The sequence below is a fragment of the Psammomys obesus genome, unplaced genomic scaffold (assembly GCF_907164565.1).
Source record: "Psammomys obesus unplaced genomic scaffold, mPsaObe1.curated_primary_1811, whole genome shotgun sequence".
Classification (NCBI taxonomy): domain Eukaryota; kingdom Metazoa; phylum Chordata; class Mammalia; order Rodentia; family Muridae; genus Psammomys; species Psammomys obesus.
Genome location: NW_026592510.1, coordinates 8,047,681 through 8,063,402, shown reverse-complemented (window position 1 = coordinate 8,063,402; position 15,722 = coordinate 8,047,681). Strand labels below are relative to the sequence as shown.

Here is a 15,722-nt window from a genome sequence, read left to right as displayed (position 1 = left end):
CTACAGCTGTGGCACAAGAGGGACAGGTGCTGGGTTCCCCCAGCACAGCAAGCACCCACGCACAAATACTCCTGCTTCAGTGAACTGACCCACACGAGCATTCAGGTGACAACTACTTGGTGCATGAGTGAAAGGCTTCTCTTAGCTTATTACTGACAGGAGCTTCCTTCACACCATCAGCATGGGTATTATAAAATTTTAGGTAAAAATTATTTCTAAACTAGATAGAGCATTTTCTTAGCATGCCATAGGTTCATTATGGAAAAAAAAAAATCCTTTTAGTCATTTAAACCATGCATAGTGGCACACTCAGATCAGAAGATTCAAGACCATCCTCGGTGTAGCAAGCATGCAGCCCTGTCTCTAAGAAAAAGAGGCAGGGGTGTAAAAGCATTCTAAGGGCTCTCGGAGAGTCTTTTCATTGGTGGACGCCACATGCAACCTGTACACCTGGCACTATGTGAAGAGCAGCAGCTAAGGCCATTCGAATGCTACCTTACTACAAGGAAGGCTCTTTGGTGCTGAAAGAAATCCAAATACACAAGAGCTCTCTGCCCTCCTCCCATTTTCTACACACAGAACATAAACCTAGGCGGCTCTTCCACCTCCCCATCTACTCGGAAGGACAAAGGTTAACCTCCAAAGACAACCTTAGCCGCTGAAGAGCCTGCAGGCAGCAAACTTTACCGCTACACTGACTTCCCATCTATGTCGTTTCCTGTAATTTGCAGCCCACATAGACACTAGGTCCTTCCTCCTTTTTTATTTTATTTTTTTATTTTTAATGGGTTTTCTTGCTTTGGTTTGGGCTCTCATCTGGTTTTGTTTGTTTGTGCTGCAGCGCTAAGGATGGAACTTGGGCCTGGCACATACTAGGCACTCGCTCTACCACTAAGTTACACCCAAACCCGGTGCTTTCTCCTTGTCTTGTCACTTTTCAAAAAAAAGTATTGTTCTTTGATGAAGATAATATATATCTAAGCCAGAGAGCTGAACCACTTCTTAAAATGGTTCATTTTCCCTTGGTATCACTCAGGTACCAAGCAAACAATAACACTTTTTTATTCAAAGTAGAAGTACACATGGCAATGACTGTCTCCTTTTCTTTTGAGTATCTTTTCTTGTAAGGATCCATCCCATGTAAGTATGAAAGGGAAAGGAAAAATCAGGAGGGTTTACATTTAATTGATGCCTGCATATCCAGTCTTTTTAACCACAGCATGCATGCGTCCCTTTCCAGAAATTAAGCACCATAATAGTGAGCACAGGTGCCTTTTTCTAGTGTCCCTGGCATATGTTAAGGCATTTCTGCCTTGTTTTTAATGAAGGTGTGGATACTGATTTCTTAACAAGCAAAATATGTTCTAAATGCATAGAAATGCCTCCACAGTATCACTTCATCAAGTTAAGGCCAGTTTGTATCATATGTACTCTAGATGGTTCTATTGGGCCTGCCATCCACTCAGGCAATTCACAAGTATTGTTACCAACAGAACCACCATCAAAGGAAAGCTTTCCCTGAAAGATGCTATCGTAATGCTTTCATTAGACTTAATCCTTTGAGCAACACTATGAGGAAATTAATTAGTATGTCTCCATTCAGCAGCTAAGAATTAAAGAAAGAATAAGTTAAGCAATACGCGGAAAGAAGGCCCAATACTCAGGTATTCTCCTGGTCAGGAAGCCTGGGACCCATCCCAGGTCTGTGTCTCCCGAGTGGGGACCAGTCAGAAAAGGGCTCTTAGGTGTCAAATCTCAGGATGACATTGTAAAATGCTGCTTTCTATTCTTATCTGCCTACGTTAGCTGTGGGTTTTTTCATAGTTTATTTGTGAATGTTTATGTGAGAATATAGAGAAGAAAATTTAAAGATAATGCATGTCACTAGTTTAGACATGAGTCCATTATAAGAGACAGTCATGGAAATTTACAAACGTGATAAAAGATTTCAGAACTTAAGTGCAATGAGCAGGCTTCACATTATATCATTCCAGTAGTGATTTCTGTTTTACTCTCTAATACTTTCCAAAAACATCACCATCTCTAAATTAAAAAATATGCCTTGCTACTGGAGAGATGACTCAGCCGTTAAGACCGCTTGCTGTTCAATCATGAGGACCGGAGTTCAGATGCCAGAACCCACATCAGCCACAACTGTTCGCAGATAACTACAAACTCCAGCTCCAAGGAATCTAACACACCTTCTTCTGGACACACATACACACACACATACATACATACACACACAGACACACACGTGGGTATAAATATATACACATAAATAAAATAAATATTTAATAAATACATTTTTTTTCAAGAGAAATAACCCTTGTGGTTCATGACTTTATCAGTACCTCCACACTCTGGGAGAATTTGATCTCCAACTTTCAGACTTACTGAATCTCTCTACCTCCAAGCTACTACGATTGACGGTAATGGGTTGGGTTGGTTTTTCTTTTTTGTTTTTTGGGGTTTTTTTGTTTTTTGTTTTTTTTTTTTTTTGAGATTTATGTGGAAACTTAGTACCTCTTTTGGTTTAAGTTTTGGCTATATTCACTTCAACCAATATCGTATTAAACAGCTGAAGAAAGTTTTAAATGCTTTTCTTAACCATTATTCTTGCCAATGCAGCTGGCACTCTTTGGTGCCATACAAGGAGAAAGAGAACCAGAGTCCAGCCTCAGGTCACATCAGAAACTATTCAAAAGCTGGGCACAGTGGTGCACACTATAATCCCAGCACTCGGGGAGACAGAGGCAGGTGGATCTCTTTGAGTTCGAGGCCAGCCTGGTCTACAAAGCGAGTCCCAAACAACCAAGGCTACACAGAGAAACCCTGTCTCAAAACACTGAAAAGTAAAACAAAACAAACAAACAAAAAAACCCATTCGAACTATTGAAATCATGTTTCTGAGAAATCTTATTAAAAAAAAAAAACAAAAAACAAGTTCAATTTAGAGGATTGACACTGATTTGACAGATTTATATTATGTCAGACACTGTTAAAAATCAAGTTTTCCATCTTGCCAATGTCTACTCAAAGCACAATATTAAGTATTCTACCAGTATGTAACACCTTCAGTGGACCATAACTTTACCTTTTCAAGTGACCAGAAACTGCTAGAAGTAATGTCCTTCAATCCATGTATCCCTTAAACACAGGGATCCCTTACCCTGTACCTCCAAAGCCTACTGCAACCCTTGGCTGTGTAAGCCCTTACAAGTGGACAGACACACTGGACTACTTCGGTCTACCAAAAACATCTCATGTGTTGTCATGCAGCTTGTTGGCCACATTAAATCAATTATAATAACAATAATAATAATAATGAACTAAAGAGAATATTAAATTGTTAGACTCTAAACCAGTGTTACTTAGCTTGCCTTTAATCACAATGCAAAAATGCTGGTCTAAGAAAAATGGTCCCTACAACTGCTCAAACATGTTAGGGCTAAGTTAAGCTTTCTGGGCTGTATTAACTTTAAATGACTAAATACAAGTACATACCTGGTGAATTTGCCACTGAGTCAAAGTGACAGTTAGACAGTACAGCATGCTTGGCTCCACCTCGGGGCTCCAGCTTTACCACAACATTAGTAATGTTGTCATAGTAGCTTGTGAAACCCCCCAAGAAGTCAATGCTAAAGGAGCCTGTAGGATGTTGTATATCTACTGAAATGCTGTGAAGGCTGTTGCTTTGACCTTCTATCAGTGTGATCTGCTCCAAAAGGTATTGTACCGTCAGAATTTCATTTTCTGCACTTCCTGTAGTCCTGGGGCCAATGGCCGTTATGTGTTCCAGATAATCCCTGGAAACAATCAAAAGGATGGTGATGACAAACTCCTGCAAACTTAAAATCGACACATCTTGGAGCAACTTTCCACTCTCCTACCTCAGTAAGTTTAGTTCTTCTGACTTCTCACATTAAAACAAACTGTGACACCCCCACACACACCTTACCCTGGCACTCACTCACTATATAGGCCAGGCTGGCCTGGAACTCAGAGAGATCATCCTGCCTCTGTCTTCTGAGTGCTGAGACTAAAGGTACTCAAAAAAAAAAAAAAAAAAAAAAAAAAAAAGAAAGAAAAGAAAAAAAAATCAGACATCCCAAGAAAATTACCTGGAAGCTTTATCATTTTATATTGCATTCCAGGAACTAATAATGCTCCCAAACTTTCCTCCACTGACACCACATCAAATCAGAACCAAGACTAGAGCTTATAGTTAATATGTGTGTTTGCTGAAGGCTAGGCAGGACAACACAACTTCACAGGCCTGACTCCTAAGGCCAGTTATGGGTTGTTCTTTACTGGGTCTAACTGGCTGAAACCAATGAGTAAAACCACAAGATGAAATCAAGTAAACAAGACAAACCTGAAAGGAATAAACACAGCCTCTTGCTGTACACTCCGAACCTAATAGCTTCAGGCCAAAACTGACCCTACTCCAAAGCAGGGGCATCCTCTTTTCACTGCACTCCAAAGGGGGTGGGTGGGGGACAGAGGGGGGAGACTGCGGGTGCTGTCCAAAAAAAACCTTAAGAAAATACGTTTCCAACGCACTGCATCCAAAGAAGCAGCTTTTAAAACACAACAGTAGATGAAAACTTCCTGCTAGCTTAGTTTTTCTCTAGTCTAAGACACGAACTACAGTATCAAAGAGTTCACATTTCTAAGTACACCTGAGGTCATTTTAAAAGGTTAAACCCTTTGCCCAACACCTAGGAGGCAGAGGCAAGAGGATTTCTGCGAGTTTGAGGCCAGAGTGAGTTCTAGGAAGGCCTAGGCTACACGGAGAAACCCCGTCTCGAAAAAACAAAATAATAAAAATTAAAAAATAATAACGTCTTAAAAAATTAAAAAGGTTGAACCCTATGCAATCCGCAGTACAGAAGACCCACAGGACATCTGCGAACTCGAGAAACAGTAGGCAAAATTCTGAATGGATGTACCCTGAAGATCTCCATGGCTTTCGGATTGGGGGGCTGTGGTGCTTGGAAAGGCAGCGCACTGCGTTACCCCTCTCCAACACCATCCCAGAATGACTTTACAACGCAGCCTTGGCACATAAACCTCACTCTCCGCGTCATGTTAAATCCAGAGAACTAACCCAACTAAAAAGTGTAAGCGACTCAAGAAAGGAGAGTGGACGACAGGAGCGTGCAACCAGCCAATCCTTGCAGAGTGGATGATAAAGCAAACCCAGCCGACCTGACCACCCCTAGAAAGCGGAAGAGGGAGCCTGGCAAGCCCCGGGAACCCACAACTCAGACCCCAGAAGGACGCGCAGGGCCACCCCACTTCCCTCCACCTCCACCACCACCACCACCCGCCCCCCAACGTGCGCCCAGAGCCCCCGGGACTCGGCACACAGAGCGCCCGACTCGACTGCCTGGGGCAGCGTGACCCGGCGCTCCCCCACCCGGGGCTCCCCGCCTGGGGCCGCAGGGGACTCGCGGCCCGGCCGCTCGGCCGTACCTGGCCTGGCGCGCATCGAACTCGCCCTGGAGCCCCGCCGTCCGGCTCAGCAACAGCCGCTGCAGCGAGAGCTGCACGAGCGCCCGCAGCGCGAGCAGGTAGAGCGCGAACGCCAGCACCGTGCGCGCCTCGGACAGCGCGATCCCCGCGCCCCGGCTCGCGCCCTCGCTCTCCCTCCTCTTCCGCGTCCTCCCGTCGCCCCGCGAGTCCTCGGGCGCCGAGGCCCCCCTCTCCCGCCGAGGCTCGGCCGCCTGTCCCTCCCGGTGCTCCGCCGCGCCGCGGTGCCGCCTCACGGCCGCTGACTCCATCGCCGCAGCCGCCAGCCCCAACCGCCCCAGCCCGCGACAGCCCTGGCCACCGCGGCCGCCGCAGCGCCTCCTAGTGAGCGGACGGAAACTGCAGAGGGCCAAATTTCTTCTGATTGGCTGGTCCGCCTAGTGGCACGCGGCTGCCCGGACTCTGAGCGCTCTTTGGTGGCCGGGGCGGGACATGGTGGGTGTGCTCGCTCCCCAGCCTGGTGCCAGCACACTGTCAAATGGAAAAACCCCCATAATCCTAAAAATGAGCAGCCCCAAACAGGAGAAAAAAAAAAATACAAAACCGCTTTTTAACAGCCTGCACGAGCAATTTACCCTGCACTGGGCAGATAAATACAATGACTCGGCTTGCCTCTGAAAAGTAGGATTTTGGCTACCAAAACAGGAAATAAGACTTAACAATCAGAGTAGACAAACAGGCCTGTAATCCCAGCACTAGGAAGGATGGCCACAGGAGGATCCTATTTTGAGTTGAGAGTGGGAAGACCCTGTCTTAAAAAAGAAAAGAGAAAAGAAAAAAAGAAAAGAAAGAAAAAGTCTCTTGTCTAATCCCAGCAATCAGGAGAAATAAACAGGAGGACAAATTAGAGGCCTGCCTGGTCTACATAGCAAGTTCCAGGCCAGCCAGAGCTACAGAAAGAGAGAGGGAGAAGGAGGAAGGGAAGGAAAGAGGGACACACAGAAGCAGATAACCGGGGCTGGTGCTGTCTCCATTTAATAGATGACAAAATAATCACCATAATTTAATGAATGGCTGCTGAGTCAAGCCGTGTGCTAGGTACAGACTTTGAAAAGAAAATATTTTCATTCCTATTTAATAGCTGAAGAACGTAAAGGCAGCAAATGAAAAAGTGAGTGGGCTCCCAAGAGAGCTTTCTGTTCCACTGATACAGAGGGCACTCACTCTGGAAAACAAAGGTACAGAAAAGATGTTCCTGGGCCAGCAAGATGGATCAGAAGGTAAACGTACTTGCCCCCACCTTCCCCCAAAGCCTGACAACCTGAATGCCATGATGGGTGCCATGGTAAAAGGAGGAAACCGACTCCCACAAGGAGGTCTACTGACCTCCGTGGGTAGGGGCATCCTGTGCTGGTGCTCCCGGGTTCTATGAGAAAGCAGGCTAAGCAAGCCACGAGGAGCAAGCTAATGAGCAGTACCCTCCATGGCCTCTGCATCAGCTCCTGCCTCCAGGTTCCTGCCCTGTTTGAGTTCCTGTCCTGACCTCCTTTGATGAAGAACTGTGATATAGAAGCATTTGCCAAATAAACCCTTTCCTCCCCAAGTTGCTTTGGTCATGGTGTTTCCTCATAACAATAGTAACCCTAAGACACACAATAATAAAATAAAAATATTTAGGTACCCTAAAAATAAATAAATAATAAATGCGAAGTTGGTCAGGCAGTGGTGGTACACTCTTTTAATCCCATCACTTCGGAGGCAGAGGCAGGCAGATCTCTTGAGTTCAAGGCTAGAGTGAGTTTCAGGATAGCCAAGGAAACAGAGAAAAATCTTGTCTTGAAACAAACAAACCCACTTCCTTCAGTATTACAAAAAGTGGCAAGAAGCTGGTCATTGGTTTTAGTGGCCCTGCTAGCTGATGGGTCTTCTTGCTGCTTGCTGGTGCAGTGAGCCTCTTTGATTCAAGGTTCTGTGGCCCAGGCTTATAATGCCTGAAGCACCCTAAGGCATTAACTGAGGCCCACTGAGAAAACACACTGCAAGATTTTGATTGGGCATCCGTGTCAGCAATACACGGCCTCACCGTAACATCAGACACAGGATGCTCCGACAGTCACACTGGTCTCGCCTAAGGCGTCCAGTTCACCATCTTTTCTTTGCAATATCTCCTCATATACTAGCTAACACCCTTCAAATCTCAAAGAAAGTAATACTTCCTCAAGAAAGACTTTTTTAAAAAACATTTATTATTATTTACAGTGTTCTGCCTGCATGTGTGCCTACATGCAGAAGAGGGCACCAGATCTCACTACAGATGGTTGTGAGCCACCATGTGGTTGCTGGGAATTGAACTCAGGACCTCTAGAAGAGCAGAGTACTCTTGACCGCTGAGCCATCTCTCCGGCCCAAGAAAAGACTCTCTTAATCCAGCTAAGCCCACTTCCCCTAGTGTCTGCTATGATTTCATGTTTCCCTCACTGGACTGCAGGCCCCATGATGGAAGTGCCTTGGTTTTCTTCAGCACATTACTCACCTCTCCTAAGATGCAACAGAACATGTACTATAGGGTCATTATGTCCTGAGTAGGTGAAAACACAGAAGTTTCTGGAAGCACAGAACTTGTGTCCTATAAGATCCTTTCTAGTCTGTAAGCTCTATGAGACAAAGACAATGTCCATTTGTTTATTTATTACCTTAACCATAGTGCTTAGCTCCTGCAGTCTCTGGTCATTATCACTATATATTTACTGAATGGGAGAATGAAAATATATATTGCCTTCTATAAGAATCAGATATTTTTGCTATTTATTTTCCCCAAAGCCTAGACCCTCTATCATCTTTGGAAGAAGAGTTCTCAGAGTCAACGGCTGCATCTGATACAGTTATTTCAAGATAGGGAGGTTCTGCTGTCTTGTAATCAGAGGCCAAAGAAACCTGGTGTGCGTTTAGTTTTATGTCAGCTTGTATCCACTTAAAAGAGGGAACCTCAGGTGAGAAAATTCCCCCAACCAGTTCAGCCTCTGGGAAAGCCTGTGTGGTTCATTTCCTTGAGTGATGGTGAAGGAGGGCCCAGCCCATTCTATTTGGTACCACCCCTGGGTGGGTGGTTCTGGGGGTGTTAAAGAAAGTAGGCACTGAACTAGCCATACAGGACAAGGGCAGTAAGCAGCATGCCCCAATAACCTCAGCACTGGCTCCCCCCTCCAGGTTCCTGCCCTGAGTTCCTGCTCTGATTTCTCTCTGTGATGAAGTATGCTAATATTTCACCTGTAAGTTCAACCAAACCCTGTAGAAGTTTAAGTTGAAAAAAAAAAAAAAACCTTTCTTACCCAAGTTGCGATTGGTCATGGTGTTTGATCACAATAGAATCATAAATAAGGCACATGGGGAGAGAATGTTCCCTGCTGAGGGAACTGAGCAGTCTTCAGAAGCAACACAGAGTGAGTGAAAAGGATGCAAAAGCCAAGACAGAAATCCCAGCAATGACCTTGAATGCTGAGCCTCCTGTCTATACCACCCAAAAGGATTACATGTGCTATCACGCCTGTTTTATGCAACACTGGGGATCAGACCTGAGGCTTTGTCTTTTATGTAAGCATTCTACCAATTGAGTCACAACCCAGCCCAGCGATTTTCAAAATCAGACAGACAAAGCTATGTGAAAATGACTTCAGCATAGATAAGAAAGATCAAGTGACATAAAAATAAATGAATATAATTACAATGATTAAAGCTTCCAACGGACAGAGATTCTAATCCAAAAAGAAATGTAAAACAACAGAAATACTGCATATTTATTTCACAAAATTAACAACTTATAGACTTGAAAAACAGCCACAAAAAAAAGAAAGAAAGAAAGAAAGAAAGAAAGAAAGAAAGAAAGAAAGAAAGAAAGAAAGAAAGAAAAGAGAGTTTGGGAGATGGCACAGGACCTGAGCACAACCCCGCAGAAGGCATCAAAAGGCAGGCGCAGAGTGGCCTATCATCTCTGCGGTGGTGAGACAGAGAAGGGGACTCACTGGGGCTTACTGGCACTAGCTGAGCTTTCAGTGAGCTCTTTGTGCATGGTGAGACCCTGCCTAACTCACTCACAGGCACACACAACGAACAAGGAAGAAAAGAGAAAATAAAAGGCAAGTGACCCAACACTGGGACAGAATTTCCAAGCATAAAAACCCAAAGGATCCTATGTCTGATCTGTTGGTGGTGTGCAGACCAGTAAGAAAGACCTTAAGGTAAATATGTATCTACTGTTCATCCTTAGTATCAAATGAGAGATGTAGAAAAATCACCTACATTGAGAAGGTTATTTTGTAAATAACGGGCACTTCTGATAAGTTTCATTAATAGAACTTACATGGTGTTGGCAGGATATAAATTTTTGAGTAACTCTCCTGGAAAGCAATTATTTATGGTACACCAGGAGCCTTAAAAAAAAACCCCTCAGTTTTATGTTGTAATTTCTTACACGGAGATGTGTCAAAACATGACTTTTAAACAGAGAAATGAGCTGTGTGCGTGGGTGGTTTAAGACAATAATCCCAGTGTGGGAAGATTACCATGATCCTACATAGTGAGTTTCAGGCCAGCCTGGGCTACAGAGTGAAACCTTGTCTTCAAGGAAGAAAGAGAAGGGAGGGAGGGAGGAAGGGAAGGAGGGGGTTGGAGAGAGAAGCCAGCCAGCACTGCAAAACATTTTAAAATAGAAAAGTGACTTAGCATATTAGAGAGAAGAAAGGTCGAAAAAGTCAAAGTGTTCAGAGTTTGGAACAGGTAGATTTAAAACAACATTGCCAAGTCAGTCTCACATTGGACAGAAATGCTCACATTACAAATACTAAGACAGAAAGAGGAGACATCAGAACAACGATGAGTGCTCTCACTCAGCTGCAATAAAAGGTGAGCTTTTTCTTTTTCTTTCTTTCTTTCTCTACTTTGTTGTGGATATAAACATGTTTTTTGTTTTAATCCCAGGTGTGGGATGTGGGACTGATTCCGATAGACCATAACAGCAAACTACTTGCCTTGTGTAGCTTCTGAGAGGAGCTCTTTGCCAGCTACAGAGAGTTTAAATCTGAGGACGCTGGAAAGAATAAATGCCAGAGCCCAGAGTGTGTGGAGGAGCTCTCAGAAGGAACATGGCTGCTGCTTGCCCCCTGTGGCTCCTGTTGCTGTTGATGCAGTGAGACAAGAAGTTGGCGATCTCCTGAAACAAGGAGTGGACTGGCTCCGAGGACCCCAATGACCCTAACCAGCAGGAAGCAGCTATGAGAACTGTGTCCTCTCTTCCACTAACCCTTTCTCTCTCTGATCTGGTGTTGGGGTGTTGGAAGCGACTGGGGTGGAGTAGAGGGGGAAAAAAAGATAAAAGAAATATAAATAAAAGTTTTTAAAAAGTACATCAACACTATTTTCCACCTTTTGTTTCTCAAGTTCAGTGTTCGGAAGCTTGTGTATGGAGCACTGTCGTCTCAACTCTCAGGAAGACAGTTAATAATTAATTCCAGCATGGCTGTGATCCAACAAGGGAATAAAATTGTCAAAACAGTAACAGTAGCTGGTAGTCTTCAAGCACTTCTGTCCTTCCTTCCTCTCTTCTTCCGATTTCTCTTCCTGTTGTTTAAGATAGGGTCTTGCCATGCAGCTCAGCTGCCCCTGTCTTCACAGCAGTCCCCCTGTCTCTAGCTCCTGATGCTGGGATTACAGATGGGCGACACCTCACCCATCTTTCTCTTTTTCTGTCCTTTTCTTTGGATCCCACACGTTAAGCAACTGCTCCACCACGAAGATACATCTTGAGGCCCAAGCACATTTTTGAACTACAAAGTTTAAAAACCTCAATAATTAATTGCTGAACCAATAAAATAATTATAGAGAATTTTCAACTTCTTTAAATTCTGCCCTTGGCTTGAGAGAATAATTTTAATTGCCTCTGGAATTCAACGTTTTCTCCTCCATCCTTTGCAGTCTATTAAATAAAAGGACCCTGTAAAATGAACGTCTCTGGGCATTTTTTTTGAGGGTCACACACCCAGCGCTCATTTGTATCTTTCCATGGGCTTAGGCGAAGCAGGTGCCTTGGTACCAAGAGTGCGTGACTCAGCAGTGTGGAGGCTGCTGGTCAGTGACTTAACTGAATTTGCTCCATGCTGAAAATGGGCTGTTGGAGTCTACTTAAATATTCATGAGGCATGCGCTTGCCAGAGCTCAGCACATCTACCGGTGCCTGCCCCAAATACCAGCCTCCTCTTAATCTCACAGAATCTGTCCTGGACAAATCTCACTTGGCCTGCGAGCGACGACCTTCTTTGGGTCCTTGCTGGACCTAAAATAGCCTCTGCCGCTGCTGCATTGCCAAGATGCTCCCAAGAGGAAGGAGGCAACGGCAGACCTTACACGAAGTATGGCCAATCTCTCTCAGAGTGGGATGCCAGAGCGGTAACAGGACATCCACCTGGTGGCTTCCTGTCTTACACCAAAAGGGGTGCGCTGCAGGCTATGCCACCCACTTAAACTAAAATTTGTCCTCAAGGGCCTTCCAGGACTGGGCCACAAGTCCAAGAGTGCGTGGAGGCCGACTGTGCTGGAACCCAGGCCAGATGGTCTTCCTTGAGCTTTATGAACCTCAGGCCTACCATTCTGACTTCTTCCCTTCCTGTCCATCCTCCAAGCCCAGAGAACTTGGAGCACTTTGCCACACACGTGCGAAACAAAGTCACTTAAACTGCGTTCAGTCGTTTCTATCCCACTAAGCTGTAGAACTTCTGAGAATTAATTACCTCCCAAACTGTGCTGCCATTTTTCCCCACCTGAGATTTGAGGCTAACAGGTTTTTTCCCTAAAACCCTTGACCACATTCATGGTGAGAGTTCATTACGTCTATTGCTAGTCTTCTGGGGGGAGGTGTTAATTCCAAGATTTGAGGAAAAAAACCAGTCCCACCATTTGAGCCAATTTTGAAGCAAGCATTTAATTAAATACTGACCAGGATGGGCTTTGGTCAGGACCATTCCCCTGTAACTCCCAGCTCAGTGACCTCCAGACCTGTTCTGCAGGGACTTAGACAACCTATTTTCCCAGAAGGCTTTGTTATTTTTCAAGAACTACAAATCCCAGCATCCCAGGAAGCTAACTGGTTCTTGGGTTTACAGATTAACTTCAGATTTTACAGAGGGAGGGAGGAGGGTTTAGACCAGCTGGAGAGATGGCTCAGAGGTTGAGAGCACTGGCTGTTCTTCCAAAGGTCCTGAGTTCAGTTCAGCAACCACATGGTGGCTCACAGAGGAGTTAGACCTTCATCTGCACGGCGTTATGGAAACAGGAAAGGTGGAGGAAAGGCTAGGAGTCTGAAAAGAGGGCCCAGGGGTTAAGAGCACTTGCTGCTCCTCCGGAGGATCCAAGTGTTGGTGCTCACCTTTAATCCCAGCACACAGAAGGCAGAGCAGGTGGGCCTCTTAGTTCAAGGCCAGCCTGGTCTATAGAGTGGGTTCCAGGCCAACCAGAGCTACACAGTGTTGGTACCTGCGATTGTGGTGACAAGCCTTGAAAACATGATGCTAGTAAAAGCAGCCAAAAAAAAAAAAAAAAAAAAAAAAAAAGCCCTCGTTGTCTTCATTCATATGATACCCACTGTGAGGAAACTCCTAAAGGCAGAACACAGTTGGGTACAGGCGGGTGGAGAATTGACTGTTTAACATTTATGAGGGATTATTTAGATGACAAAATGTCTTGGAAGCAGATTTATGTGCCAGGCTTGAAGAATATGGAAGTGTTCTAACTGGGTCACTTAATATGGTTAATTGTATGTGATGTAGATTTCACCTTAAAAAAAAAAATACGGACTTCCAGGTGAAGTGGAAGTTTCCGGTTTCTTTGGAAAGTCAGCTGTGTCACACGGATATGTTTTTTGTTTTGGTCCCAAGTGTGGGATGTGGGAATGTTTTTCCCCCATGGAAAACAGGCCTTATGAAAAGGCTGGTGATGTTTGTCAGCTGGAAACTACCTCCCGCGAGGGCACTGGTTTTTTTCGAGGTGGAAACATCCATTTGTGGACTCGGATAAATAGAAGCCCACAGACAGTGCGACAACGCTTTTTGCATTGCTATGCTTTGCCACAGTTTGCATCGGTTTGCTGCTTTCTGCAGAGAGGAATGCTCCGGAGAACTCCTCGGGCTGTTTTGATGAGGTTCTGCCTCTTTGGCAGACTCATGCCATTTGGATGGAGTCTTGCCACATCCGTTGAGTGGTACCACGGCTACTGCTCTCTGCCGCTGTCGCTGTGTTTTGCTGCTTTATTGTTTGACTGGACTGCTGGTCTCCTGACTGAGACCAGAGGTATCCCTAAAGAACCCAACGACCCTAATCAGCAAGAAGTAGATAAAAGAGGTCTACAGCCTCTTTCCCTACTAATTACCTAAGGTCAGGGGGTTTGAAGGGGGTAGAAGTATTTAAAAACGTTGAATCAAGTAGGTGTTTGGAAAATCTAAGCCTACAGGTGGTGCCCAACAAGAGGAACCAAAATGTTAAAGTTACAAAACTGTGTTCGTTTCTCAGTTTCTCTTCACCTGGCTATCACACAGGCAGTTGAGACTCTTTACATTTAGTAATAAGCTTCACAACACAATAACTGAGCAGGTATTACTCCATTCTTAACACTCTAAGCTAATCTGCTTTCCTCCCAGCGTACATCCCAGAGATGTACCTACTTGCTTTAGCTCTTCTTTGCCGGCGTCTTCCAGACTTCTGCCGGTGGCTGAATCCCCTTACTTACTCTTTGAACGCCTCCTCCCTTGGCTGGCAGGAAGTCCAGCCCTATTTACTTTTCTGCTCGTCGATTGGCTAGAAGCCGCTTTATTGACATACCAGGGGACAATTGGGGAGAGTGTTGACACAACATTGAGACAGGAGATTTTTCTCAGAACGAGGACCACAACCAGATGGGGGGGGGAGGGGTACAATAGTCAGCATTTGAATGACACAATAACCGTATGCCTACATCTGGGTCTCGATGTGATGTTTCAGAGAGTAAAGACACCTGCCAGCAAACATAAGGACCTGACTTCAATCCCCGGCATCCACGTGGGAGGAGAGAACCAACTCCCTCCAGATATCCTTGTCACTAAAATCAAAAAAAAGAAAGAAAATTCAGCATAACCATCGTTACACTTTAGAATGCTTCCTGGAACTAGTGAGGTAGTAGGCTTTGGCCTGTCAGAAAGAATCCTTTGCTGACAGAATCCTTTACTCTTAACCACAGTCCAGAGCTAAAGACAGCGACGTGGAGGAAGCACACAGTCCGGCAAGGTCCTGTTTGACTGATAGGTTGACCCGGAAACAGGAAGCCAGTGCATCTTTTGGGAAACTTAATGAACAGCACTGGTCTGTGTGTCAGGTCCCAGGCCAAGTGTGAGTGCTCAGCAATACGTCAGCTACAGCCTAGCTGAAAGCAGGAGTCCTCTTCTGCGCTGTCAGGGGTCTGCACCTCCCCTGAGAGAGGGAGAGGGAGAGAGGGGAAAGGAGGGGAAGGGAAGGAGAGACAGAGACTTAGTTGTATTCAGTTTTCAAAAGGATCCACGAATCACATATGACTAAGATCTGTTCACTACAAAGATAATCATCCAAACTTTGTTTTGTTTTGTTTTGTTTTGTTTTGGACCAGTCAGCTTTTATTGGGCGCTGACCTCAGCCACAGCCGAGCTCTTGGGTGGGGCGGGCGGCTATGCTCTGGTGCCCTCCAAGGCGACCCCTCCTCAGTGGTACTGCCGGCGGCGCTAGTCCTTGAGCGCCTTGTAGGACAGGCAGTAGCTGAAGACCACATAGGCGGCCAGTACCACGGCGATCCCCGAGATGCTGCTTTTGCGGACGCTGATGTACTTGTTGTAATACCGGTCATAACCTCCGACAGGCGCCTGCGATGCCGCTGGGGATGAAGTCCCGCATCAGGACTTCTGGCCGCTCGCCAGAGTTTCATCTCCCTGAGCCTCTTCTCCCTCAGGGGCGCGAGTGACGCCATTTCGCAGTCCCTGGTGTCCCTCATCCAAACTTTCTAAGTGGGTAAAATGAGATGGGAATCAAGAAGACAAAAAACACACAAAGGGAAGAGAGTGGAATTTCTCACATGCTGGTTGTGTGCCAGAGACTCCTGGAGATGTCTCCTTGAATCCTCAGGAGAACCTCAAAAGTACAAGGAGGAAGGATGCAGATCAAGTCTAACTGTAAAACCCATGTGCCTTGTGCACAACACT

At 45.3% G+C, this 15,722-nt stretch overlaps 1 protein-coding gene and 1 pseudogene across 2 annotated transcripts in view; both read right to left on the bottom strand.

The window, feature by feature from the left end:
- The window catches only part of Ermp1 (endoplasmic reticulum metallopeptidase 1), a 49,872-nt gene extending 44,075 nt beyond the window's left edge, over nt 1-5,797 (bottom strand). For both annotated transcript variants that reach the window (XM_055614120.1, XM_055614119.1), the window contains exons 1-2: nt 5,482-5,797; nt 3,508-3,809 (exon numbers count right to left, since the gene is read on the bottom strand). In XM_055614120.1, the coding sequence (XP_055470095.1) occupies nt 3,508-3,809; nt 5,482-5,789 (610 nt within the window). In that variant the 5' untranslated portion in view covers nt 5,790-5,797. The remainder of the gene's footprint in view (nt 1-3,507; nt 3,810-5,481) is intronic.
- A 9,430-nt stretch (nt 5,798-15,227) lies between these two features.
- Nucleotides 15,228-15,490, bottom strand: LOC129681673 (ATP synthase subunit f, mitochondrial-like; annotated as a pseudogene).
- Between the last annotated feature and the right edge of the window lie 232 nt (nt 15,491-15,722).